The sequence below is a fragment of the Montipora foliosa genome, chromosome 3, assembly GCF_036669935.1.
Source record: "Montipora foliosa isolate CH-2021 chromosome 3, ASM3666993v2, whole genome shotgun sequence".
Classification (NCBI taxonomy): domain Eukaryota; kingdom Metazoa; phylum Cnidaria; class Anthozoa; order Scleractinia; family Acroporidae; genus Montipora; species Montipora foliosa.
This window is the reverse complement of record NC_090871.1, coordinates 3,826,335-3,851,334: the sequence shown is the minus strand read 5'-3', so window position 1 is coordinate 3,851,334 and position 25,000 is coordinate 3,826,335. Positions and strand designations below refer to the sequence as shown.

The 25,000-nt window shown below is 40.4% G+C and overlaps 4 protein-coding genes and 1 pseudogene across 6 annotated transcripts in view; 3 read left to right on the top strand and 2 right to left on the bottom strand.

Annotated features, from left to right (window-relative positions):
* LOC137996504 (probable caffeoyl-CoA O-methyltransferase 2) overlaps positions 1 to 6,172 on the top strand; it is an 11,094-nt gene extending 4,922 nt beyond the window's left edge. The window contains exons 4-6 of the mRNA XM_068841944.1: positions 4,117 to 4,171; positions 4,360 to 4,493; positions 5,632 to 6,172. Coding sequence (XP_068698045.1) covers positions 4,117 to 4,171; positions 4,360 to 4,493; positions 5,632 to 5,790 — 348 coding nt within the window. The 3' untranslated portion in view covers positions 5,791 to 6,172. The remainder of the gene's footprint in view (positions 1 to 4,116; positions 4,172 to 4,359; positions 4,494 to 5,631) is intronic.
* Positions 626 to 4,109, top strand: LOC137996505 (uncharacterized; annotated as a pseudogene).
* Positions 6,173 to 6,317: 145 nt separating the features above from the next.
* Positions 6,318 to 11,882, bottom strand: LOC137996503 (antho-RFamide neuropeptides-like). Of its 2 annotated transcripts, none has more exons than XM_068841942.1 (3): positions 11,746 to 11,882; positions 9,000 to 9,903; positions 6,318 to 8,177 (listed from the first exon to the last, which is right to left on the bottom strand). In XM_068841942.1, exon 2 carries the CDS (start codon positions 9,891 to 9,893, stop codon positions 9,018 to 9,020), a length of 876 nt encoding a protein of 291 aa, XP_068698043.1. In that variant the 5' UTR covers positions 9,894 to 9,903; positions 11,746 to 11,882; the 3' UTR covers positions 6,318 to 8,177; positions 9,000 to 9,017. The 2 variants fall into 2 exon arrangements, with proteins under 2 accessions (XP_068698043.1, XP_068698044.1); XM_068841943.1 differs by having other exon boundaries at positions 9,066 to 9,903.
* A 3,765-nt stretch (positions 11,883 to 15,647) lies between these two features.
* On the bottom strand, positions 15,648 to 23,930 carry LOC137996502 (RWD domain-containing protein 1-like). Its single transcript, XM_068841941.1, has 6 exons — positions 23,729 to 23,930; positions 21,091 to 21,168; positions 20,216 to 20,343; positions 19,403 to 19,670; positions 17,706 to 17,765; positions 15,648 to 17,169 (listed from the first exon to the last, which is right to left on the bottom strand). Exons 1-6 carry the CDS (start codon positions 23,799 to 23,801, stop codon positions 17,096 to 17,098), a joined length of 681 nt encoding a protein of 226 aa, XP_068698042.1. The 5' UTR covers positions 23,802 to 23,930; the 3' UTR covers positions 15,648 to 17,095.
* Positions 23,931 to 24,203: 273 nt separating this feature from the next.
* The window catches only part of LOC137996501 (pre-mRNA-splicing regulator WTAP-like), a 10,864-nt gene continuing 10,067 nt past the window's right edge, over positions 24,204 to 25,000 (top strand). For both annotated transcript variants that reach the window (XM_068841940.1, XM_068841939.1), the window contains exons 1-3: positions 24,204 to 24,297; positions 24,369 to 24,424; positions 24,521 to 24,576. In XM_068841940.1, coding sequence (XP_068698041.1) covers positions 24,279 to 24,297; positions 24,369 to 24,424; positions 24,521 to 24,576 — 131 coding nt within the window. In that variant the 5' untranslated portion in view covers positions 24,204 to 24,278. The remainder of the gene's footprint in view (positions 24,298 to 24,368; positions 24,425 to 24,520; positions 24,577 to 25,000) is intronic.

Below are 25,000 nucleotides of genomic sequence, written 5' to 3'. Positions count from 1 at the left end.
CCCAAAGTCCTGTGGTGACAGGCGAGTGACGAAGCGACAGGTGTGGGGTACACTGGCAGTCGTAGCCACAGACCTGCACACAGGCGACTCAGGCCATTGGGTCGTTTTTCACTGACTGGAGCAGAAGTGGAGTCCAGCAGCCGTCTCGGTGTCTGAGCAGCCCTCTTCAGGATAGCACTGCTCACCTCCCTGGCACGAGGAAGGGGCTAGAAAAGGTGCCCTATACATTGCCTGCTCCTCGCCTTTCCTGGCTGGCTTACCGCGGTCAGTGGGGACCCCCTCAATGCGGTCGAAAAACGAAGAAAAGAGAGATTATACCCTTGAAAACAGCCACGTGGAACATCCGCACACTACTTGATCGGGATGACTCAGACAGACCTCAAAGATGGACTGCGCTCAATGCCGATGAACTCGCCAGATACAAGATCGACTATGCTGTCCTCAGTGAGACCAGGTTGGCAGGCAAGGGAGAACTAACAGAGGAGTTCAGGCTACTCCTTCTTCTGGAGCGGACAAGCGCCCGAGGAGAGACGCGAAGCAGGAGTTGGCTTTGCCATCAGAACATCTCTTGTGAGCAAGCTAGACTGTGCCCCGAAAGGGGTGAACGACCACCTCGCGACGATGAGACTATGGAAAGAAGTTCGCCACCATCATCAGCGCCTACGCACCCACCATAACCAACCCAGGCAAGACCAAAGACAGGTTCTATGAAGAATTCGATGCTGTCATCTCTGCTGTTCCAGCTTCTCACAAGCTCATCATTCTTGGTGACTTCAATGCAAGAGTGGGATGCGACAGCAGCTCCTGGGAAGGTGTGCTGGGCAAGCATGGGACAGGCAAGTGCAACAGCAATGACCTCTTGCTCCTCCGGACCTGCACCAAGCATGACGTCCTGATCACCAACACCATCTTCCGCCTCCCTACCCGGAACAAGACATCCTGGTTGCTTCCCCTCTCAAAGCATTGGCATCTGATAGACTATGTCGTCATCCAGAAGAGGGACAGGCAGGATGTGAGGATCACCAAGGCCATGTGCAGTGCAGAATGTTGGACAGACCACCGCCTCATCGTGTCCAAGCTCAACATCTGCGTGCAGCCCAAGAGAAGACCGCAGGGCAAGAAGGCTCCAAAGCGAATTAACATCACCAAGGTGAAAGACGGCCCCACCAAGCAAGTGTTTGTTAATACCTTGGAAGAACAGTTGGATGCCATCACTTTGGACAATCAGGAAATCGAAGCAGCGTGGACCTCTCCCTGTGAGACGGTTTATAACGCAGTCGTTGAGTGTCTGGGACCCCCTGCAAGAAAGCATAAGGACTGGTTTGACGAAAACCACTCCGACATCAGCCCTGCTGAAGCAGAAACACGCTGCTCACCTAGCCCACATCCAGGACACAACATCAAACAGCCAAGAAGACGCACTTAGGAGCATCCACAGCACCGTCCAGCTCAAACTGCACGAAATGCAAGACTCCTGGCTGAGTGCAAAAGCCGACGAGATCCAAGGCTTTGCAGACAGGAACTACATGAAGAATTTCTACAGCAGCCTTAAGGCAGTGTACGGCTCCACCAGCGCAGGCTGCTTCCCACTACTCAGTGTGGACGGCACCACGCTTATCTCAGAAAAGGACAAGATCCTGCAACGATTGGCCAAACATTTTGACGGCGTACTGAACAGAACATCCTCCATAAATGATGAAGCCATTGCAAGACTGCCGCAGGCCCCAGTGAACATGTCACTCTACGCTGTCCCAACTGTGGAAGAGGTGCTGAAGGCCATCCGCCAGCTCTCCAGCGGAAAAGCTCCTAGATCGGACTCCATCCCAGCTGAAATCTGCAAAGAGGGTGGTACAGCGGGAATGGCCAAGCTTCTGACTCTCGTCCAGATCATATGGGAGAAGGAATCAGTGCCACATGACTTCAAGGACGCAACGACAAGCTTGCGGCAACCATCGTGGTATCTCCCTGTTATCTATTGCAGTGCAAGATTGTGGCCAAAGTCCTCCTGAACCACCTCAACGACCATCTTGAGCAAGGACTCCTACCAGAAAGTCAGTCAAGTGTGGTTTCTGGAAAGATCGTGGGACTACCGTACTTATTCGGCTACAATCCGAGCTCGGCTATGAGCCGAGACCCCAAACTTCTTACGCAAAAAATCAACTTGATTGACACAAATAGCAAATGCATAATACCCGGCTATAAGCCGAGACCCATTTTAGGTCTTGATGTGTATTATTGACTATGGAATTTTCTTAATTTAAAACACAAATGAACACGACTGAAAGATTAGAAACAAACAAGCGACGTGATCGTGAAGTGACGAACATTATTAAACAATTACTGACCTCACTAGAAACATGGCTTCGTACAAGCAAAGCGTTTTATAAAAAGTTATTCGACTGGAAACCTTACAACCTTGCCTTTAAACTTAAAATAGTCGCCAAAACAGAAGCTGTAAAAAATAACTCCGAGATCGCCAGAGAATATAGCATCAGCGAGTCTGGTGCTCGCTGCCTGACAGCTCTAGGAGAAATGTCAAGACAGAACACTGACCTGTACTCCACCTTTGTCGATCTGACCAAGGCCTTTGACTCCGTCAGCAGAGATGGCCTTTGGAGAGTCATGTGAAAGTATGGATGGCCTGACAAATTCACCACTGTCGTCAGACAGTTTCACGATGGCATGCTGGCGTGTGTCCAGGATAACGGGGAAACATCAGAAGCATTGCCTGTCATGGAATGAAGCAGGGATGTGTCCTGGCTCCAAGATTCTTCAGTGTCATGTTCTCCGCAATGCTGTCTGATGCTTTCAGCAATTCGGTGGTTGGCATTGGTATCAAATACCGCACCGACGGTTCACTCTTCAACCTCAGGAGGCTCAAAGCGAAAACCAAGGTGAGGGTTAGCACCATCAATGATTTCTTGTTTGCTGATGACTGCACCCTCAACGCTGCTTCGGAAGCCAAGATGCAGCATAGCATTGGCAAGTTTGTGGAGGCCTGCAAAAACTTCGGCCTGACGATCAGCGCTAAGAAGACTGAAGTCATGCACCAGCCAGCGCCGGGTAACCCATATGTAGAGCCCACCATCACTGTCAACGGACAGAGACTGAACATGGTGGACGAGTTCACCTTCCTCGGCAGTACCCTCTCGAGATTCATCATCATGGACGATGAGCTGAATGCCAGACTCGCTAAAGCGAGTGCCGCTTTTGGCAGACTCACAAAAAGGTCTGGAATCGGAGAGGCATCACAGCCTAAACCAAGATCAAGGTATACCAAGCGTCAGTTCTCACCACCCTTCTGTACGGCTGCGAAACATGGATAGTCTACCAGCGTCATGCAAGGAAGCTGAACCACTTCCATACCACCTGCTTCAGGAGGATTCTTGGCATCAAGTGGCGGGAAAAGATTCCTGACACCGAGGCCATTCCCCAGCGCTTACACTATCCTGATGCAGTCCCAGCTCCGCTGGCCCGGGCACGTGGCTTGCATGGCAGACCACTGACTACCAAAGAAAATGTTGTTTGGGGAACTTTTAGAAGGCAAATGCTCCCAAGGAGGACAGAAGAAGCGCTTCAAAGACACCCTTAGGTCTCCCTCAAGGCCTTTGGGATCAAGCACACCGACTGGGAGCAAGTGGCTCAAGACAGAGACAAGTGGCGTGGAGCCGTCAAGCGTGGCACCAAAGCCTGTGAAGCGAACAGGATCGCAGCAGCTGAGGAGCGCAGACAAGTCAAGAAAGGTACCGCCACACCAGCGTCTGTCTCCATCATCCCTTGCCCCCACTGCCCTGGACTGTTCCGGGTGCGGATTGGCCTTACCAGCCATTTGCGGACGCACAGAAAATGAATTTCGCGTCACATCACATCCGCTCCGCATGCCTAACGCCCTCCTCCAAAATCGGCATCGTCATCACCCTTATCATCATCATTATCTTCACCTTCACTCCTCCATAAGATGTGTAGATGGTCCTCGTCGTATCGACGGACAAACAACAGATCATGGCAACCTAATTTACGGTTTTGGTTGCCCAGCTTTTGAAACAGGGACAACCTGGATTTTTTTTTATTTCAAGCACTGTCTGCCTCAATTTATGAATCTCTGTTTACTTGCAGGGAGAGGTGGAATCAAAGATAGATTTGCGAATACAACCTGCTCTTGCTACGTTAGGTAAATAAATTTACAATGGTCTGATCGTTTTGATTAGCATATCTTATTTCCTTGTGTAATCTCCTGTAAAGATAGTGAGACTTTATCTGAATTTTTGCATTCAAAAGCTGCAGTTGATCTTAGAAACTAACAGTGAATATCTTTTGCATTGTCAATATTATATGTTTTTCTTTACATTCATGTTGCAGATGAGCTCATTTCTTCGGGGGAGTCTGGTAGTTATGACTTGGTTTTTATAGATGCTGAGAAGTCAGAATATGATAACTACTATGAAAAAGCTCTGCAGCTTTTACGCAAGGGTGGACTCATTATTATTGATAATGTAAGCCATCTTTTGATAGAAGAGCTGAAACACATCTTTAAATATGTAGGGGTGACACTTGGCGGTTAGATTTATCAGAGAAAAAAAATCACTTCCTTTTTTCTTCAGATTTTGAAAGTGTGTTAATTTGCTTAACACCTGACTAGCAAAATGTTGAGCTTTGATTTTTATCCAAAGCCATTACCCGCGTTCAAAACTGACTGATTGGACCTCAGAGGGTTGGATCTAGGGAATAGTGACGTCATTTACTCACTAGCTTAAAATTTCAGCGTGGAAATGCAGCTTGTAATATATGCAAAACACGAGTTTGAAAGTCTGAAAGCCCTAACCTCTCATGGTGCATATTGAGTGTCTTTTAAGAAGTTAGAAGTATCCACTGAGCTGAAGGGAAAAATTGACCACCATAAGAGCGAATACAGGAATTGGGTTGTGAGAGGGTTGTCACATAATAAGTGACATAGCACAGTGGAGCAGCTGTATTGATTGGAGCAAATTGCGTGAAAAACAAGAATGAAGTAGAGGCAGGGGAGGCATTCATTAATTCCGTGGAGATAGAGGGTACGGATACAGAATAAAGGCTCGGGCAAACCGCTTCAACATCTGATCGATTTTGTTGAATGATGTTGACTGATTGGGTGGGAAATATTTGATTCAACATCAGTCCCAGGCTGCAGCCGTGGTTGTTACTATGGATACTGATATGGATACGTCATTGAGAGACCGATGTTGGCAGAAGGGGGAAAACAACTTCAACTTCATTCAACATTCAAGAAAACAAAAGAAATGTTGAATACTTGTTTGAAGCAAAGTTTAAACTCATTCAGCATCCAGTCAACTTCGTTTCAACGTATTTCAAGAAGGTTGAAAGGAGGGGTAAACGGTTCAACATCGCTTTTCAACAAAATCGATTGCAGATGTTGAAGCTAATGTTGAAGACGTTTGCCCTGGAAAAGCTATTTTTCAAGTTTCTTTGATTGGGCTCTCCTTGTTGACTTGGTGAAGGGAAATGCCAGACAGTCTGTTTTTTGGCTTGAGTGGGTCGGTAACTAGGTTGAGATGGCACACTGCTAGTGTAGATGCGTGCGTCTCGGTAATTTTTTTTTTTTTTTCAACACCTAAAAGTACTTTATTATTGCAGGCTCTATTTTCCTTGAGAGTATGCGATCCTGTGATGTTGGCGACACATAATAATACAAGAATAATACATGCCTTGAATGTGAAGATTCAGAAAGACAGTCGTGTTGAGATGTGTTTTCTCCCCATGGCTGATGGTGTTAACATTGCTATGAAGCTTTAAACTGGGTGTATACATAAGGGGAAATTTTGCATTGAATTTAATCTACATGTATACACTGTATAAATTAAAATTATCGAAATTATGTAAACGCTTATATACTGACATTCAATTTAGCCGTAAATTAACGGCTAAGTTTGCCCTCTGTAATAAAGAAGGTCCTGTATTTAGCCGTAAATGAGGCCCTGTTAGCGGGTATTGATGTCCCCCATCTGAATTTCAAACCTTTGCATGATGAACACGGAGAATCTGAGTGTCTGCAATGTTTCAGTGTACGAGGAATTAAATTAGAACTGTATCTAACTCGCCAGGCAAGTTCTTATCAGTTGCCAAGTACATTTTATAAACTCTAAAATAGTCAAATAAAAAACAACCTTTAAATTGATGAATTAAACATACCTTTATAACCGTACATTAACAAGTTATTTCAAGCCACGGAAACCGTACATAGGGCAAGAGATTGCTTCATGATGGGTAGCTAAGACTTTCCTTACGTGGTGGGTGCGGGTGTAGTGGTTAGCGGGTAGGACTTCAGATCTGAAGGTCGTTGGTTCGAAGCCTAGTCCCTGCCATCGTGTTTTTTCCTTGAACGAGAAACTTTACCTTACATATTGTTTCTCTCCCCCCAAGGGAATAGCCCATTTTCGAAATATCAAATAGTCAGCTTGATAGTGAGGCGGTGAGGACAAAAACAATAGAAACACGTTAGAATGAATGTGAAAAATATTTACATATAATCCACTTTCCTTTGTCTTTGTCCTCACTGCCTCACTTTCAAGCTGAATTTTAATATATCGAAAAAGTCCTATAAAACGAGTACCGGGGGTAACCCTTGATGGACTAGCATCCAAACCAGTTGCTTCATGCTACAGAAACTGGAATAAGCTCCGGCCGCGTGGGCCTCCTTTGATCGACTGACTGTGCAGACCTTTTAGCTCCTAAATGTACTGCACAAAGACCGAGAAATCTAGAGGTCCAAGCGATTCGGCCTGCACACCATTGTGCCATAAAAATGCAGATAATGTCCAACTAATGTCCCTACTTGATTTGTCGGATTTTTACCTTTTTTTCTTCTCTTTTTTTTCCTTCTTTGACATCTTTTCTTTCTTGTGTTTGGGATAACGACAAAATGAGAAGAGCGAGCAACCGTCTCGGAAATGTAATCTTTCATCACCGCGCGCAGTGAACATACCATTTTTATCTTTCACATGTGAGAATATGGGTGTCGTCATGGTAACGAGAATGATTAACCAATAAAACGCGAGCTTCGTCTTAATTAATTCGTTACTTTTGTGCTACAAAATAATTCTTCTCTACTGCATTAACATTTTTATTGCAAAGTTTTACATTATCATGATTTACTTTTCACAACTTTCACTCTTGTTTCATGTTACACAACATGCGTGTTTTAGCGGTTGGTGAGCACTTTTTCATCATTTCGAAAAGGAATAAAACAAGTTGTTTTAAATCTGGGCATTTCATCAACATTACATGGCTGCTTGGGATACATATTTTATCTTCTCGTGCTGAAAGTATCTCTCACTCGTTTGGTTACGGTATCACAGATTATTTTGAAACAATTTAGAAAAGTGACTGATTATTTTGTCACTGCCGTTAAGTTAAGTTTATCTCATCGTAGTTTATACCAACAAATGAACGGATTGACATTAAAAAAGTTTATTGATATCATCTACCAGGGGACAGTTATGGAGGTCTTAGCCGTAGCGGCGATTTAAAAAAGTGTTACTTATAAAGTGTACGAAAGGATGCTTGTCCTTATCTGCGAGTACAGCTGCCCTTTACCACGAGGGGTGGCGGTTGTTCGAAATAGTGTAGATCATTCCCACCCAGCAAAAATGAAGACGCTGGGATTTGTTGGGCGTGACTCAGTCTCGCGCGCGTGTTGGCTTTCTCTCACAAGTCGCTTCATTACTAGTCCCCAGAGCCCTCCGACCGCGTGATAAAAACGAGCGGAGGGCTCTGGAGACGAGAATGGAGTCGTCTTTAGCTGATGTAGACCGATGGTGTCAGTTCAGTGGTATGCTTAACTAGAGCGTCATTTCTCAGGAGGTTTGAGATATTAGATTACACGTTCCTGCTTCTTCAAACTTTATTGAAATCGCAACTTCACTTAATGAAGACAATATAAAGTAAATTTACATTCTATTAAAGTGGTTGACTTTAGTTCAATAAACGAGCAATTCACAGATATAAAGAGAAGTTTCACAATTGTTTACACAGAATAATGTAACAAGGTGCAGTAATTTCTAATTTATTATAGTGCAATTTACTTTACGAGACCTTAGATTTAACGTTTTGCTGCATTTACTCAATTGATGTTAGAATTAAGCATTTCATATTATGGACTCCTCATCTCTTCTCACTTTCTCCTGTAATAAAAAAAATACATGAAATTAAGTATTAAATAAAATTAAAGTGAACTGACTAGAAAAATATGTTTTTTTGGCTTAATTATGGTTGGAACATTCAGCCCTTATGTGTGCTTTTCCAAAGCTATTCCAGAGAATTTTCGGGCATATTTTGGCAGCCATAACGCCATTAGTGTCTACAAACGTTAAATGGCATAAACCTTAGTTTGCTATTTTATTGTGTTGCTGGTCGTGGAAACATGGTAAGAGGTAAGAGACTAGCTTTTAAAAATGAACGGATCGTAGTTTGGCAGAAATCTCTCCGGGCCTAGAAGTTTCGGTATTTTCAAAACGGGCCCAAAATGTCTTCAACACCACTCGATAAAAACGTAACAGAGATTTGCTTTTTGGATATTTCATCCATTCCCGCGTACATGAAAGTCGCCCAAAAAATGGTCGGTGGAGAAAGAGGTCACCAAGTGATGAATTAGCTTTTCCTTTGCGGGAAAACTATTTTGAGTAAATTTACTGATAGCTTCTCGATTGATATGGAATAATCGGAATAATAAATTGTACTTTTTATTGAAAATTGAATTCAAGTTTCTCCTGTTAAGTTTAATTACTAAAAATTTGGTGTAAGCCGTTTAAACGTTGTGCGCTTCCACTATTGACACACAACGTGAAAATCTCGAATGAATTTTCCTTTGAAAATTGAAAAATTCAGAGATGAAGTCTAATTAGGCTTTGGCACATTATGCTAGCATGTGTCAAAGTCCATGTCCTACCCACCCTTGTCGCCAAAAAAAGGTTTAGTGAACACTAAAACTAAAGATCAGGAATTACCAATTAATACTTCCGTTGTTAAGATTCTGAATTCTCTTCTTTGGTCTCTTCTAAACTGCTGGTTACCTCTCTTTTGTCATCTTTTGAATCCTCTTTCTCTTCCTCTAATTCCTGTGGAAATTGTTTTAAGTTGCCATCTTTGTATCCCCTTCCAAACCGCCCCTGTTCCTCATCATTTGCAATATTGTCACGGCCGAATCGTCCCTGCGTCTCTTCGCGTCCAAATCGTCCGACTTGATCGTCTTCCCGACCAAACCTGCCTTGAAGATTGTCTTCCCTTCCAAGCCTTTCTTGAAGATTCTCCTCTTCTCCGAATTGCCCTTGCGTATTTTCTTCTCGTCCAAAACGACCTTGATCCTCTTTGCGTTCAAAGCGACCTAGCAAGTTTTCCTCGCGTGCGAAGCGACTTTGGTCGTTCTCGCGCCCAAAGCGTCTTTCGTCATCTTCCCTTCCAAATCGTTCTTGAATGCTGTCCCGACCAAACCTGCCCTGTATGTTTCGTCCAAAGTGGCCTCGGAAATTCCTTCCAAATCGACCAGGAGCTATTGCACGCGTCTGGTGATGAGCCTCTCCCTCTTCCCTGTAGAACCGGCCTTTCCAGAATTGTGGTTCTCTTTTGTCAACGACGGAATCTGAGACATGGTCCTTCCCGTGGTCATTGTGCCGGTCTCTCCAATGCGCATAATCGTAAAATCGACCTTTCCAGAATTGAGGATCATTTAAGCTTCCAATTTTTTCAAGCGTGCTTTTTTTCTGACGGTCGTTTACTGATCTGACAAATTCTGCTTCGGTGAATTTCGGCGTATCATTTGCCGTCTCCTCCAGTGGCTTTGCGTTTGTCAGTAAAGGCAGACAACAGACAAAGGACACCAGCATTGACATCATAGAAAACATTTTGGGTTTACTGAAAACCAGAAAGAACAAAAATATTATTTCGCTTAATTGTATTGATTAAAAGGAGTACTACGGGAAAACGCCTTGTTATCCCTGCTTATGAGTATACGCTTCCTCTTGTCCGTGGTCCGATCGAAATGCATGCTGTTTAGTGTCGTAATTTGTTACTTTCATGCCTTTAGTTCGCTATCATGTCTAAGTTTTAGTAAGCACCAGGTGCTTTTATTCTCAGCTTTGGTGATAAGAACCAAGCTCCAGTTCCTGTGAATATGGTGCGACCGGTTATCTGTGACGTTTCTTTCGTCGGTCGAATTTTCTCGGTCGATAATTACAAACAAGACGGACAAAATCGCTTCTATGAGCGACAGATTGCCTGGCACGATGTTCTCCATAAAGTTATCATAAGAAGCCGTAATTTTCGCTCATCGAAGCCTGTAAAGTCTGTTCAATACAGCTAGCATAAACCATTATGTGATTTTGCAAAACATGGAAACTGATTTCGTTCCACAAAACCAGTCCACCAAGGGGTTTTCACATCATCGCAGTCAATTGAGTAAAGTTAAAAAAAGTACTGCAATAATGATGAAATACGTTGTAAAGGTTGCTCCATCATTTTAAATAAAAACATTTCACTTTACATCATTACATCTAGTGAAATCATCCCTAGCGACCCCATTTAGTCGCTATGATCACTTTTCTTACTTTTATATATCCCAAGGGTGCCCTTTGCGCCATGAACTGGCTCGAATTCTACGACCCATGTATAGTTCCTTCTGTTTTTGTGTGCAAAAGTTAACTCAGTCCTATGAATGATAAACAATCGAGCGGCCAAATGTTTTCCGTAACAGAACATTCACAATTTATTGAGGAAAAGATGCGCAGTTTTAAGTATTTCAGTCAGATAACCTCAGCAAAAAAGTAATGTTCGTTCTAATAGGATTTTGACCAATGCAAGACATCGGTATGGTTTTCAAAACAGAAGGTTTTCGAAACGCATCTCAGAAAAAGATGAGCCGCTTATAAAACAAACTGAAAAAAGAATGGGCTTGGATCACAGAATAACTTGAGAAGCAAATTATCTAAAATTGTTTTTTGCGTATTGAGCTTGCTTCAAAATTTTCCGTTATGAGTTAGCATTATGAAAAGTTTGTTTGAGACGTTTTGGAAATAATGTCCATTTCTTTATTTGGCTCAATAAAAACGCAACAAAACCAAAATCCTTCAACCTTTGTTACCACTCATTCGTCCATCTTATCTAGAGGTTTTTTTTTTCTGAGAAACTGGAAAAGATGTGGTTAGTGAAATTTCCCCTCTCTTCGTTCAAGGATAGTTCAGAAATATTACCAGCAATGTACGATAAAAACAAATTCAGAAATGGAAAAGAAAAATATCGATCTAAACAAATTACGCAATTACACATTGGACCCAATAAAATGAGTTTATCTTTTGAAAGTTCTCTATCTCTGACCCATAAAGAAGCCGCTATCTAATTTTCACGAAAAGAACGAGTTAAAATCAACTGCTGATTGGTGCGAATACCATTCCGATTACTGAAGCGGTATCTTTGGTTGTTTAGGGTTAAAAGTACGGAATCCTTTTCCAAATAATTTTTAACCACATTTTTCACTGAAAGACGAATACCTCTCTTAGGAGAATTGAATAAATCAAATAAAAGTTTCATCAACAAACGAAGTAAACTTTAGATTAGAAGCTGGTTGTGTTGTCTTCTTTTTGTGGTCAAAAAACATGTGTAATGACTTATTCGTAAGTTATCCTTGTCTAGGTGGTGTGATTCAGAAATATGAATTGTACTTACGCTAAAGAAAATGGTTTTTTTGTTGATGTAACATACCTGGAAAGCGTGTTTAGAGCGAGCAAGATTCCTTTGCAATCAAGCAACGCCAAGTGACCTTGTGTTTACGACGCTTCTATTTCTAGGTTGTTTGCTGGACCACAATATATTCTTTGGAAGGCCCACATAGCCTTTTGTCTGAGTTCCGGGATGAGATGCGATGCTTGTATCAATTAACTTTCGCCATAATAATTGAAACAATGTCCGGCTTATTATTGGAATTAGCACCTAAATCAGGCAATTAGGTCGAATTGCCAAGAACTGGCATCTATAGCGCAAACCAGCAGGTGATAACGGCAGAAAGAGGATAAGCGTTGCGGGATATTTCTATGGAGGCGTCAAACGCGGTGTAATAAACGCATTCACAGAATTAAAATTGACCAAAATGAAGAAGAGAACTTAAAATATAGCGATAGGAAATTACTTTGAGAATGGATTGGCAGATCTCAGTGAACGTTCATCAAATTGAATAAGAATGTGACCCGGATAGGTGTTTACTTTTCTTCCTTCCTGTAAGGTCAACCATGAAATCTTGGCATACACACACTTTAATCAAAAACACCGTTTTGTTTTCCTTCTTTGTTATAATGACGTCGCAACAAACTGGTAAATTACCCATGGACGGGAAAACCAAGAACATGGCTTTGAGTTAGTCATATATATTTTGGAGAATCGATGATAACTATTTAATTTCCAGACTTAAGTTTTTTAACGATTCAGATAAGGTTCCTAACTGTGATCGCAAATTATAGAACATGATGTTTTCGTTCCCCTTGGAGCACATTTTAAGATTTATTGCTTACAGAAACTTCAAAATCTTGAAAAAAATCACCAAATGTAGCCACAATTATTATTTATGCGATGGTTGTAGGTAGATCAGTTTATTTGTGGTCAAAAAACTCTATTTAGTGTTTTTTGTTTTTTGCCTCAATTTCCTCCCCGATTAGAGGCATGTCTGCTTTCTGCAACTAATATTCGATATTCATAATAACTGACTCACTGATTGTGATGGGTAGTTAAAAGTTACAACAAATTTTAAGTGTGGGAATTAAAAAACAATGGGGGAAAACTGTAAAGATTCTGAACATGCGTTGTAACCAGCACCCAAACTAAAATCACTTTGCGGAACAAAGTCCTTCGCAGGCTTATCCCATCATCACAGATAACTACAGCGCCGTAAACAGAATTATGAAAAATCAACAACAAAAACTCGATAATGAAGTTTTCTCATTTATTAACGAGAGCGGTTAAGGTGATATTGGTGATCGAGTTATTAATCCAACCTCATGTAATATATCTTAATCGCACAACCACAAATTGAGTAGGTTTGAATGCCCCTTTTCTTAAACACACTAATGAAAAAATCACTGAATTATATCGCCCAGGGACTTAATCTCTTACTGTATTTTTTATGTTTTTTTGGTATTTGTGTGTTAGAAATCCCGAATATTCAGCCTTCGAGGAAGTTTAATTATTAATTCTCAACTACTTTGTCTCTTTTTTTTTTAATTAAAACAGCGAAACCGTAGGGTCCCCATTGCTTGCTTTAAAATTTCATCAAAATCTTTTCATCTGTTGTGAAAAGTCAATCGTAGCAATCTCCTGCCAGATTTAAAATGCTTTCGTTCAGGGCAGTTTACGCGGTTGGTTTATAAATATGATAGTATAACACCCTCAAACTGAACAGATATGATTTGAGGCCTGTCGTGGAAGGAATTACAGCGTCGTCAAGGGCCGAGCGTGTCACATCTAATTCATCTATTCTCTATTTTTTTCTCACTCCACGTTTTGCCTCATACCGAGCGAGATGTCGCGAATGTAGAAGGGAACTACTGTAAATCAAAAGTTCGAGTTCGTAGAAAGTTTTGAAACGTAAACATATACGAAGCAGTCTCTTTTTTACAAACAGCAAATTTATTCTCTTTGTAAATTTTGTCCCCACCCTAAGTAAAATGGTGAGTTTTAATTTCATTTCTCAAAACAAAAGACTACATAAACCTAGTAATTTAAACATTGCTTTCCCGTTCGCTGTCACCGGAAAACACTTTACGGGGAAGTCTTTTTCTTCTTCTTAGGGTCCACGTTTATCACAGCGTTAGCCTTAAGCGTAAATTAAAACAAGATGTTTCCAGATCCTTTTTGTTTCTTTGTTTTTCACGTAACAACAAAAGCTAAGTTAGCGGTATTTCCTTTCTCAAATTCCTTCCTGACGGTTCATTATGTTGACTTCTTCTACTTTTTGCTTCCATCACAAAATACACAAAACTATCAGTCTTTCAAGATGGTAAACTTTCTTCTTATCGAAACGTTAACACAAGTAACTTCGGATCCATCGTCTTCTCACTCAAATAAACACATGAAACGCAGCAGCTGTTCAGTTCGTCACCTAAACTGCGCACGCGATGGATCGTACGCTTTATTAATTTGGATTTTTCCAAGTCATTTCTGATCCCTGACTTTTTTGGACGTCGGTCGGCAAACTCGTATTTCATCTTTGTAAATCCTAAGCGGATGACAGTTCGATCTGAGAAATGCCGAAAAATGAACTTCAAAGGTCTAATATATAAAGATAAATGGATTTTCCTTTGACGTGATTATTAGTAACCTTCTTTGGTCTGCTAAAATTCGCACAAAGGGCAAGCAACCTGATTTTACGAAACCTTCCACTTCTTTAACATTACTCAGTAATTTATACACTTGTACAATAAGGCGATACTCTTTGTTTTCCTTCCAAAATTTTGCATTGTTTTTATTTTCTCTTGGGACCATTGTAAGTCCCAGGAGAAACTAGCATTCGTCTTCAAAATCACCACTGGGTATAAGCCAGCCTCTTTATTCCAGGTGAAGCGAAGAAGAGAGACCCTGGGAACGAGGTTGACTGTTAGTGGACGGAAGTCGTACCAAAAAAAAACGATATGTTCATCCAATTAGATCGGTTTTCAATTGAGTGTCGAAAGTAACTAAAAATTGCTTCGGTTTTTCATTACGTCACTCAGTGAGTTTTGATTGGTTTACTGGATTGTCTCCGTCCTTTTTGATTAGACAAAGTAATTACTTTGATTTTGGATTCACGATACTCGATTGAAACTCGCTCTAAAAGGCGTCGTTCTGTAGGTGCCTCACGTTCATAACGATCAATTCTTCTCATTAAATCTGTTTTTGGAGCCCATGACCAACAAGTCTGGTTCCAAGCTGCTGACGTGGGTTATTCGACGTCTACGGAAGGGTACCATATCAGATCCTCTTTAGAAATGTATGTTAGCTACTTTTCCATTTCAGGTCATGCGACAGTCCCCGAGAGGACCTGTCGGTTATCTCTTTCCTTCGGTCGACAAGCACTAGATATTCTCTTTGTATTCAGGGTAAAGGCCATCTCTGTTCAGATCATGTTTGGTAGATATATTTAAATGGACACATAACATAGCTTCAGCCATAAAGGATGCAGAATTTTGCTGAGTATTTTTGCTTACATCAGACACTTCAACGGTAAGCAATTCTTCATCACATTTGAAAACAATCCCAGGTATCGCCAGCCTGCTGAGAATCCACTACTTATCATTATCAACCTCTTCTTTCGTTGAAATGCTCCATCAGAGCTTACACTTCTCTCGCTTCGTATGTCATTTCCCTGACGTTTGGTCCAGTTTAGTCGGTAAAATTTCGGGTCGACTTTTGTCAATGGTGAAATGAATGAATGAATGAATCTTTATTGAACACTCCCCTGAGGGGCTTTTCGGTGATCAAAGAACATTCAAAATAAACTCTCATGAAATCTACAAGCAGATGAACAGGAATATTTGAGCATTGGCAAGATCCTAGTTGTTTGGCGACGAGGCAACTGAAAATCAGAGTTCTTGGAAGGATCGGATGCCCTAGCTACCCATCAAGCTACAAGAACTCTTAGAAAGCAATGTTTATCTGGGTCCTGAATGAACAATGCCGTCATGCGCCTACAAACTTTCAAATACAACTATAGATGTCTTTTAAGGTGTAATGCGCCAGTGGGAAGCATGGAAAACTAGTTCTAACGGGCAAGATCCCTTGGATGAAAGGCATGCTAATACATTTGTCACATCCATTATGCCTATTATGACAACCTGCCTTTTATATACAAAAAAGAAACAGGCCGTTTTTATCATTTCTGGTTAATGGGTTTCTAGTTCTTTAAGAGTTCACGGCTTTGCTAAATTAAACAAAGTCTTATAATCTGCTTAGGTATGCTCTGATACTCGTACCAGTCGCTTAGAAGGGGGAAAAGCATCTGATGATATTTGTTGATTGTTTGGTGCAACATCCTCTTGAACTGGTAGAGATGAACGGTAATTAATAGGTATAAGGAACCGTGAAACCTTTAGCAGTGGATCAACCAGCAAAGGAATCACCATGTCGGTTAAGATGGTAAGGGCCCATTTGTCTTTCACAGATGAACACCGTGGCGACGGCCAACATCATATGGGAGTCTTCTACGTTCATTTTCTTGTAGAATTAGCCTTAATGCAAACTATAGACAGTCATCATCATGTTCCAAAAGTACAACACGGTTTCCAAAAGACAAACGTCTCTCGAGCTCCTCAAGTTTTTCGGTTACTCTGTCTTTTCCCTCAATAGGGATTGCCTCTAGTATCCTTCTCTTTCATTGTATAAAATGAATAAAGTTGGTATTTATTTATTAATTTATTAATTAATTTATTTTTAGTTACACCAGTTCCTCACACCTCCCTTGGCATTCTTGAAGTTCCGCGCTATCAGCAACTTTATTCTCGTCGATTTACAGTGAGTACGTTAGAATTAGCTTCTGCCTTTTTTGTAGAATAAGGAGATCGACTGTAATGCCTTCTATTTCAGCACCTATCTCCACTTTTAATCTCCCTTGACTGTAATTTACTGGTCCCACGGGCTGTTGGTTGATCATCGGCATATTTATCATTGTCTTCAAGCGATGGCGATTTCGCTCGTTCGGTCGCTGTACAGAAATACAATTCCGCCGAATAAGTTTTCCCTGCCTTGTCGTAAACCAGTTTGATCAGCTTGGCTTTTTAAACAAGTCCGTCTTGCCCGTGAAAAGCAGGAGTAAGTTGCTTCTCCCTGCATAAGTAATAAAGAGACTCTTTCACAGCTTTAGAATTGCTTCAAGCTTCTGCCGGGGAACGAGCAGTTGTCTTGTTGTTTTAAACCCTTCTCAATAAAATAGTTTAAAGGCCTTGCATCACTGATCTACGTTACCTTTTCTCCATGAAGCTGAGAGTATTGTAGGTACTGTAGACAGAAGCTATCGAGCTTAAGCGGAAAAGACTCGTTGCCTCCCACCACATTAACTCACAACAGTAGGTTTTAAAAAAAAAGTATAATTTTATTCTAAATCTTCTCCATCAAGATCTAAATCATCCAATTCTTGAAAGAGAGATTCATCAACTTTCACTTCGTCTGAAGACAAAAAGAAAATAAGAAATTAGTGTTAGAAAACTGTTAAATTTTCAAATCTTCAAGGGACATCTTGGCAGAAGAGGATGGGAGGAGAGGTTATCCTTGACCTTACGACGCTCTGGTAACAAGGGTTCCATCACCAGGCAAGAACTGGCAGTGAATGTATTTGGAGTGCCTTCCTTCTTTATGTAATATATCAAACACGAAAAGGAGTGTTTCATCGGATATCAAAACACCGAGAAGCGAGTTGAAAAACGAGGCCGAAGGCCGAGTTTTTTAACCGATTTCGAGGTGGTTGGATATCTGATGGAACACTCTTTCGAGTGTTTGATATTGCTTCTCAAAGGAATCAGTATTTTATGAGATATTTGGGATCAAAGTTGGCCAAATTTTATGCTAATTAAGGCCACATATCAAAACTTCCTTCACGGTAGTGATTTCTTTTGTTTTTGGCTTATGAATTATTAATGAGTTTGAGAAATGTAATTTGAAAGTAGTAAAAGGACGACTATTAGTTAAGCTTAGCATAACCTCACCTTCAAGGAATACAACGTCTGAATTTTCCATTGATTCATCCTGTTCAAAGAGCTGCCGACCTGCACAACAAAGGAGCAACTGTCTTATTGGCGTAAAAACGAGAACCAAACAACTTCCTTGCTTAAGGGCAGGGCCTACTAATTCAAACGTATTTTGCGCGGCTTACTGAATATGCGGGAAAGGCAGATCTTAACAAGTGTTACTGAAATCCAAAAAGAAAATATGTGGTAACCACGCATTTTTTGAAGATAGTTAATCAAAAATAGTTGTAAAAAGCTTTAAAATGCAAAGCAATGTATGGCGTTCTTTTCCAAATTGAAGCTTCATTTTCTCTGAAAAATGCGTGGTTACCCCCAATTTTCTTTTTGGATACCAAGAACACTTGCTAAGTCCTGCTTTCTCCGCATTGTTTTGAACCGCGCAAAAATATCCCTGTATTAATGTTAATAAGCACCACCCATAGGAAATCCGAGAATCTCGAGATGCGGAGAACGTATGCACAATAACAATAGTAGGCACCGTCCTTAAGCCCTATTCCTACATGAGGCCTACACTATACAGCTGTAACTGCCGAGGAGTTCTTGTAACTCAATGAGTACAGCATCCGACTGGAGTTACGGGTGACCTACACTCAAAATTCTGACTAGGACTATGATTTTTCATTTGCCCTTTCACTCGTGGCCAAGCATTCTAGCTTATCATGCATTTACAACACCCCATTTTAATAACTAAAACAAGTGCTGCAGGAGTGATCATCTTTTTCCTACTACGTACTTCAATTTACAGTGTATTGCCCAATACAAAATTTGACAGGAAAAACACCTTGATTGGAAAGATGCAACTTCGTCCCCAGGGTCTCTCTTCTCCCCTTTCCCTGGAGTGGAACAAGATTTTATCCACTGTACATTGTATCCACGTGGTCTGCTCACGTGGGACACACGTGACCAGACCAGAGTCCAGGCTCTCTCTCTCCCGCCCCAGGGGAAGGGAAGAAGAGAGACCCTGGGAACAAGGTTGGGACAGATGGTGTTGTGGTCTGACATTGTAAAACGGCACACTATCTGTAATTGGAGCTTTGCAGTGAAAGTGTAGTTCTCTCAACTTGAGGGTTGTCCAATACAACATGATGAGATTCACATTACATGTACTTGGTGCAGGGGTCACAGGGTGGCCCTCAAACAATAATTTTGAGTATTTAAAAATAACCAAAAAATTGGAAAAATTAAATACATACAGTAAGTTTACACTTAATCGGATTCAGAGAGTGGAGAAGGAGCTGAGAATAGCGCTTTTTTTTTTTCAGAGGACTGAAAATTATTGATAAGGAATAAGAAAACGAAATAATGGACAAGACTAAGTAGAAGCTTTCTTGATCTGCAGAATAACATTTTTGTTGTACTCAGTCAGTGGGTTTACATGTATCAAAAGGGTGCATACTCTTTTGCATACACGTCACAGTGTGTCACAAGGTGTCTCCTTATTAAGCCTAAGAATTTTTTTAGGGTTCTGGTAAAGGTCGTTAAAAAAAATTTTTGACATTATATTCCAAACAACAGAAAACTGTTCAGACAAACTTAATGATGGTGTTTTGTCAAATGCTAGCCTGCTGGAAAGAATCATACAAGGGATCACAACCACTCAAAAACATAAAAACTTGGAATGAAATAATTTAAAATTAGATATTATTGCTTGTTACCTGTAAGCTTTCCTTTCAAATTTCCTTCATTAGTCTTTTTATTTATCTGCATCATTTCTAGTTCAAAAGCTCTTCTCCAAACTACAAATGTCTCTAGAGTGACAGGTGTTCCTGTAAATTTCTTCCTCTCAGCCTCTTCTGCCTCCTTCTCTTTCGTCAATTTCTCATTTTCTTTCTTGTCTTTTAATTTAGTGATAAATTCATTCAGTTTTTCTTGTGTAGATGATACTAATGTAAACACCATTGCCATGCCAAGATTTTCCAATGCCTGTGCAGTGATTGAAACAAACTCCCAGTCAAAATCTCAACTAAAATGTCTTACACCCTGATTAGGCTTTCATAATACACATTAAGCAGGGTTATCAAATTATATTTGAAAATGCCCTTGATGTCAAATATTTTATGTTAGGGTTATTCCTGATTATTTTAGGTCACAAGGAGCATTACAATCCAAAAATTATTTGAAAACTGGACAAAATTTGCAAGGGACCATTGTAATGTTAATGAGGAGTAGATTCATTCACCATCATCATCATCAGGTCAAGCTTGCTGTATGACAGAAAAAGAGAAATGACAGGTGACAGGAAAATATATTGGCCATACTGTACAATGTAGGAAGAGAGATTTACACATACATGTAGTAGTGATTATTATTTTAAACAACAGTCTAGACAGTTCTGCGAGAAAATGGGCTCTAAGATAGACTAGCCTGTACTTATTGTATGAAAAATAAAAATATTTCCTTTTATGTGCACTTAAATTTAGGGGCACATGCACAGTTTTGGACATAAAAATTATTGAAGAATTTATGACCTCCTGATCAAGAAACTCCTGCAGTTTTAGCACGTCTGAATCATCTATGCCTTCATAAGATGTCACTTCAATTGTTGGTGGATCATCAGGGTAGGTTTCCACATAGGTGAACTGTAGTGTAACACAAACTGCAATTTAAACAAAATGACCAATAAGACATAATTAGCAGCCTCCCACCTCCAGTCATGGAACATTCCTCTTGCTGAACACAGCCTTAGAGGTGACAGTGTTTCTCAAACATTTAAGGTGGTGAAGCTTATGCCTACCTTTTGTTTAAACGACAAAAATATGAAAAGATTTTGGAGTGCACAGCCAGATTTTGTGCTTGTGTGGAGGAACTTTAAACTCACACTTTATGCACCAACAGTAATGTCATTTTGCCTTTCCTTGCAAAAAGCAGATTACATTACAGTGTACTTGTCCAATTTGTTGCATAGGGGCCTGCTCATTATTGTGCATATGGGCCTTTATCAACATATGCTGGTCATCAAAACTCAATTTTGTCCATGTGCCTGTTCAGTGTGGATAGTGAACATTACTTGCATACTTGAAGGGAGGCGCGGTGGCCTAATGGACAGTGCGCTGGACTCTGGATTGAGCGGTCCGGGTTTGAGCCCTGGCTGGGTCATTGCTTTGTGTTCTTGGGCAAGACACTTTACTCTCACAGTGCCTCTCTTCATCCAGGTGTAGAAATGGGTACTGGCAAATTTAATGCTTGGGGTATCCCTGCGATGGACTGGCATCCCATCCAGGGGGGAGTAGAAATACTCCTAGTCACTTCATACTACAGAAACCGGAGATAAGCCCCAGCATGATGTGCCTTCTAGGCTCGTAGCAGACTTAACTCACATATACAATTACACGTATTCCATTACCTTTACAGTCTTCATCTTCTGGTTTCTCAGGTTCACAAGCTATCGATACTTGAAAACAGCAGGGGTCACTTTCAATCACTGTAGCATGAAATGTTGACATAACACTTATTATTTTTAATAAAATTGAAAAGAAGAAAACCAAAACCAACAACAAAATTGGCATTTCAGATTAGAATGCATCTATTTTCATATTTAACATTATTACATGTACCGGTATTCACCTCAGTGCACTGTCAATATCCTAGATTTTATCAATGTATTCCAAAGAAAGATGTATACAACAGATGGCATCTATAACTATGAGCTCCCTGTTATTATGGTTGATATTTTTTTGTAATATAAAGCAGGGCTAAAGTAGTAACAGGTCACAGGACACAGGTTACAGCACATTTATGTGTAATACACACCCTTAAAGTAATCAAATGAGAAAAATCCAGTTAAAATAAACAGGTTTCTTTTTTAAACCAAGGCTTAAAACTTTCGTCGCTTAGTGTTTAGTTGACATAGATTTGAAATCCAAGGAAAAAAAGGAATTGATTCTTAGGTCACAGGGGAACTTTAAACATAGCCTGTTTGGACAGGACCTGAAGTTAAATAATTTTATAATTATATCAAAGCCATCTAGCACTTATGCCATGAAGTGTTGTTTGGGGAAAACCTTCCCTCTCGATCGTGAGCTGTGTATTATCGCAACTTACAATGTACAATGTACATGGAACTGTTCTTTAACAGTCAACATGTAAATACATGATCCATCTCCTTTTAAGGGGTGTATACAAAACCTGGCTAGCCCATGGGCTGGTCCATGGACCACCACTTTTACATGTGTTACCAATACAGAAACAACCCCAAACATTCATCAAAGCTAACCTTAGGCCTAAAACTCTTGTTTAGGTCTAATTAGGTTTAAGGTTAGCTTTAATGAATGTTAAGTTTGTTTCTGTATTAGTAAAACACGTAGCTTACAAGACATGCTGCACTCTTCGACCGCTGTCCCATAAACACGTGTGCTCAATCCTTGACACACCTTCAATACAGCTTCACCCAATATCTTTTTTCCTCACGTATGTGAACTTCCGAATTTGATGTGAATTTACTTTATTGTTATCATTATTTTATTTTTTAATGGTGGTCCATGAGGTGGTCCATGATGTGTTCCATGAACCGGCCCATGGGCTAGCCCAGGTTTTGTATGTACCCCGTTTTAAGGTACTGTAATTATTATGACCAGAGTAATTTAGGCCAGTACTAGCTATTGCAGGGCTTTCAATAAGAACCAGCGACCCGCGAAATTCACTGTCTATTGCCTGTAAACTTGCTGCCTACTTTCCTTGGAAGTTACATGTACCCCAAATTTTACAAATAACATGAGAAACATTAGCACAGAACACAAACCTTGGATCCGAAATGTTTTAAACAAAAGAGATGCCTGAATTTTGAGTAATTTCGGGGGTGATTTCTCTTTCCATGTCAAAGATCAAGCACACACGTTTTTGAGGCAGCTGTCCAGCAGTCTAGTACCTAGTGTACGCTGTCTGACATTCGCAAAAGACCTTTTCCGTCATGACAGATAAAATACAATGCACACAGCTGTACAAAATGCAAAGGAGCCTTAAAGGAGGCTATGTCAAAATTATTTAGTGTCTTTTCAAAACCCAAATTATGTCTTACAATCAACTGAATTTCAAAAATTTAGAGTATTCCTGTACTCTCTCTGAATAAAAAAGCCAAAAATTATTATTAGCGTTGTGTTCAAATACCCTACATCGTGCTGCAGAATGAGGGAAATGCACTCTAAGAGGCCCAAATCTCAAAACTTTCCCAGGGAAGGATGCCCCTGGACAAGTGTGTAACGGACCTCTTTAGCTTGTACATTTGGTTTTCCCATTTCAGACCACGTGATGTTCCCAAGGGAATTTTCTTTTTGTTTTTACGTAAGTTATACATACATAATTATGCACGTGCAGAAAACGACGTTTGAAAGAAAGTGTTCCCTGGAGTTACATCACGTGGTCTGAAATGGGAAAACAAAATGTACAAGCTAAAGAGGTCCACTGTGCTCGTGGGTGAATTAGCTGAAGAACTCAGGCAAGATTTTTAAAACACAACTACATTATGAACTTCGATGAGCATGACAGCATTCTTTGACACAAACAATCGACACGAAATGGCTAATCCTGTTTTTCTCGTCACCAGACCTCCAAGTCCCATAAATTCACAACACAAGATTGTGCCTTCAGCTTTTGGAAAGCGCACCTTTGGTGCGCGTTGTCTATAGGCCACTTCGGAAAATACCATAATACTCTTTGTTTGTCCCCCCCTAGATTTTGCATAAGTATTGTTTTTGTTTTCTCTTGAGACCGTTGTAAATCCCAAGAGAAACTGGAAACAATGCTTATGCAAAATTTGGGGAGACAAACAAAGAGTATTATGGTATTTCCCGAAGTGGCCTATTCCCCGCCTACTCCACAGGTTTGGCCCCTTCTAAAATTCTTATTGCACATAAATAGTCTTACTGCGATCACTTGGCACTGCTGTGAAAGTTTTCTCTTTCTTTCAAATGTAGAAATTAATAATTTAAATTAGAGAAAACTACAGTTAATTATACAAATTAAACAATTTTACACGTGAGACTCACAGGAAAACTCATCGGGGTAGATAGAGGTCAGAGCTTCCAGTTCAAGTTCTTGTTCTTCCTTGTGGTCTGTCATATCACTATAATCAAATTCCTACTCTTAGACACAGTTCGTAGTTTCCTAACCATGTCAGAGCTTCGAAGTGTGGATCCAGCGTACCCTTGAGGAACTGTCCGCCATGTTGATTCTTGGCGAAATGTTCGCGCCTCGTTATTGTGTTACAATTTTTGCCACTTACGGGAGAATAAGCGCTGTTAATTTGTACATCGGATATTCTGTTTAAAAAAAGTCTTAAATTTGCATTGAATTAAGAACCCTATTAAGGGCTACTTTAACATTTTTCGTGAATTATTAAATGACCTTCTTACATCGCATTTAAAAGAGAAAATTCTTCAAGTGAAAACAACATCTCCCCACCACCCGTCCCTCCTCGATGTTTCTTGTTACCAGTATTCCCACGTTGCCTTGCAGGAAGTTCATTCAGTTGCATATGGCGAACTTTCCATGACATTGAAATTTTGACATTAAAATACCTGGAATTTTGTGCTTAATATGTCAGAAAATGAAGGGGGTAAGTACGCAAATTACACTTCAAAACTTCCTGCATACGTTTAGTTAAGTTATGTATGCAATCTTTTGCAGCAAGCAAGAGAAAAAGCGAAGATGAGACTGATCCGGACGAGACTGTACCGAAACGAGTAAGCACGCCTTTATCCTGAAGATTTTGTGGAGCGATCTGAGATTGAATTGTTTATAAGAAAACACTCTACAGTTTGTAATGTAATTATTTGTAGGTGCGTTTGGAATTGCAAGATCTGAAAGACTCCACAAAGGAAGAAATCTTGGACAGGTGATATAATTATAAGCTTAATGCTGTACAGAGTTGGTCGATCATATAGAATGGAAACGAAGTTATTTTTCTTGGTTTTAAGAGAACTTAAGAAGGAGCTGATCGGTGGTAAAACGTCAATCTGTGCGTTTCTCCACGAGCTTCCTTCATCAATTTTATTGATCTGTCACTTTTGTTTACTTTCAGCAGAGCAACAATCAGTTTCCTGTTTTGTGAAATAAATCAAGTCCATCGAAAAAAATAGTCCTAAAGATAGTCTAGTTGCAAGGTTTAAAATCAACCAAAATGAATTGCATGTAAGATATCTATAATTAATTTTGGCTGTGTTCTGAACTGAAAATTAATTGCAAATTGTTTTATTACAATCATGTCATAATGTACACCGATCAGCAACAACTCAAGAGCTGTGTAAATAGACGCTCAC

What these genes read in the sequence shown, in the direction of transcription:
- LOC137996503 (XM_068841942.1), bottom strand. Translation starts at nt 9,893, where the DNA reads ATGTTTTCTATGATGTCAATGCTGGTGTCCTTTGTCTGTTGTCTGCCT.
- LOC137996502 (XM_068841941.1), bottom strand. Translation starts at nt 23,801, where the DNA reads ATGACAGACCACAAGGAAGAACAAGAACTTGAACTGGAAGCTCTGACC. An exon ending in CTACCCCGATGAGTTTTCCT is followed by an intron (nt 21,169 to 23,728) that starts GTGAGTCTCACG and finishes TTCATGCTACAG; the next exon opens with TGATTGAAAGTGACCCCTGC. An exon ending in AGGAGTTTCTTGATCAGGAG is followed by an intron (nt 19,671 to 20,215) that starts GTCATAAATTCT and finishes ATCACTGCACAG; the next exon opens with GCATTGGAAAATCTTGGCAT.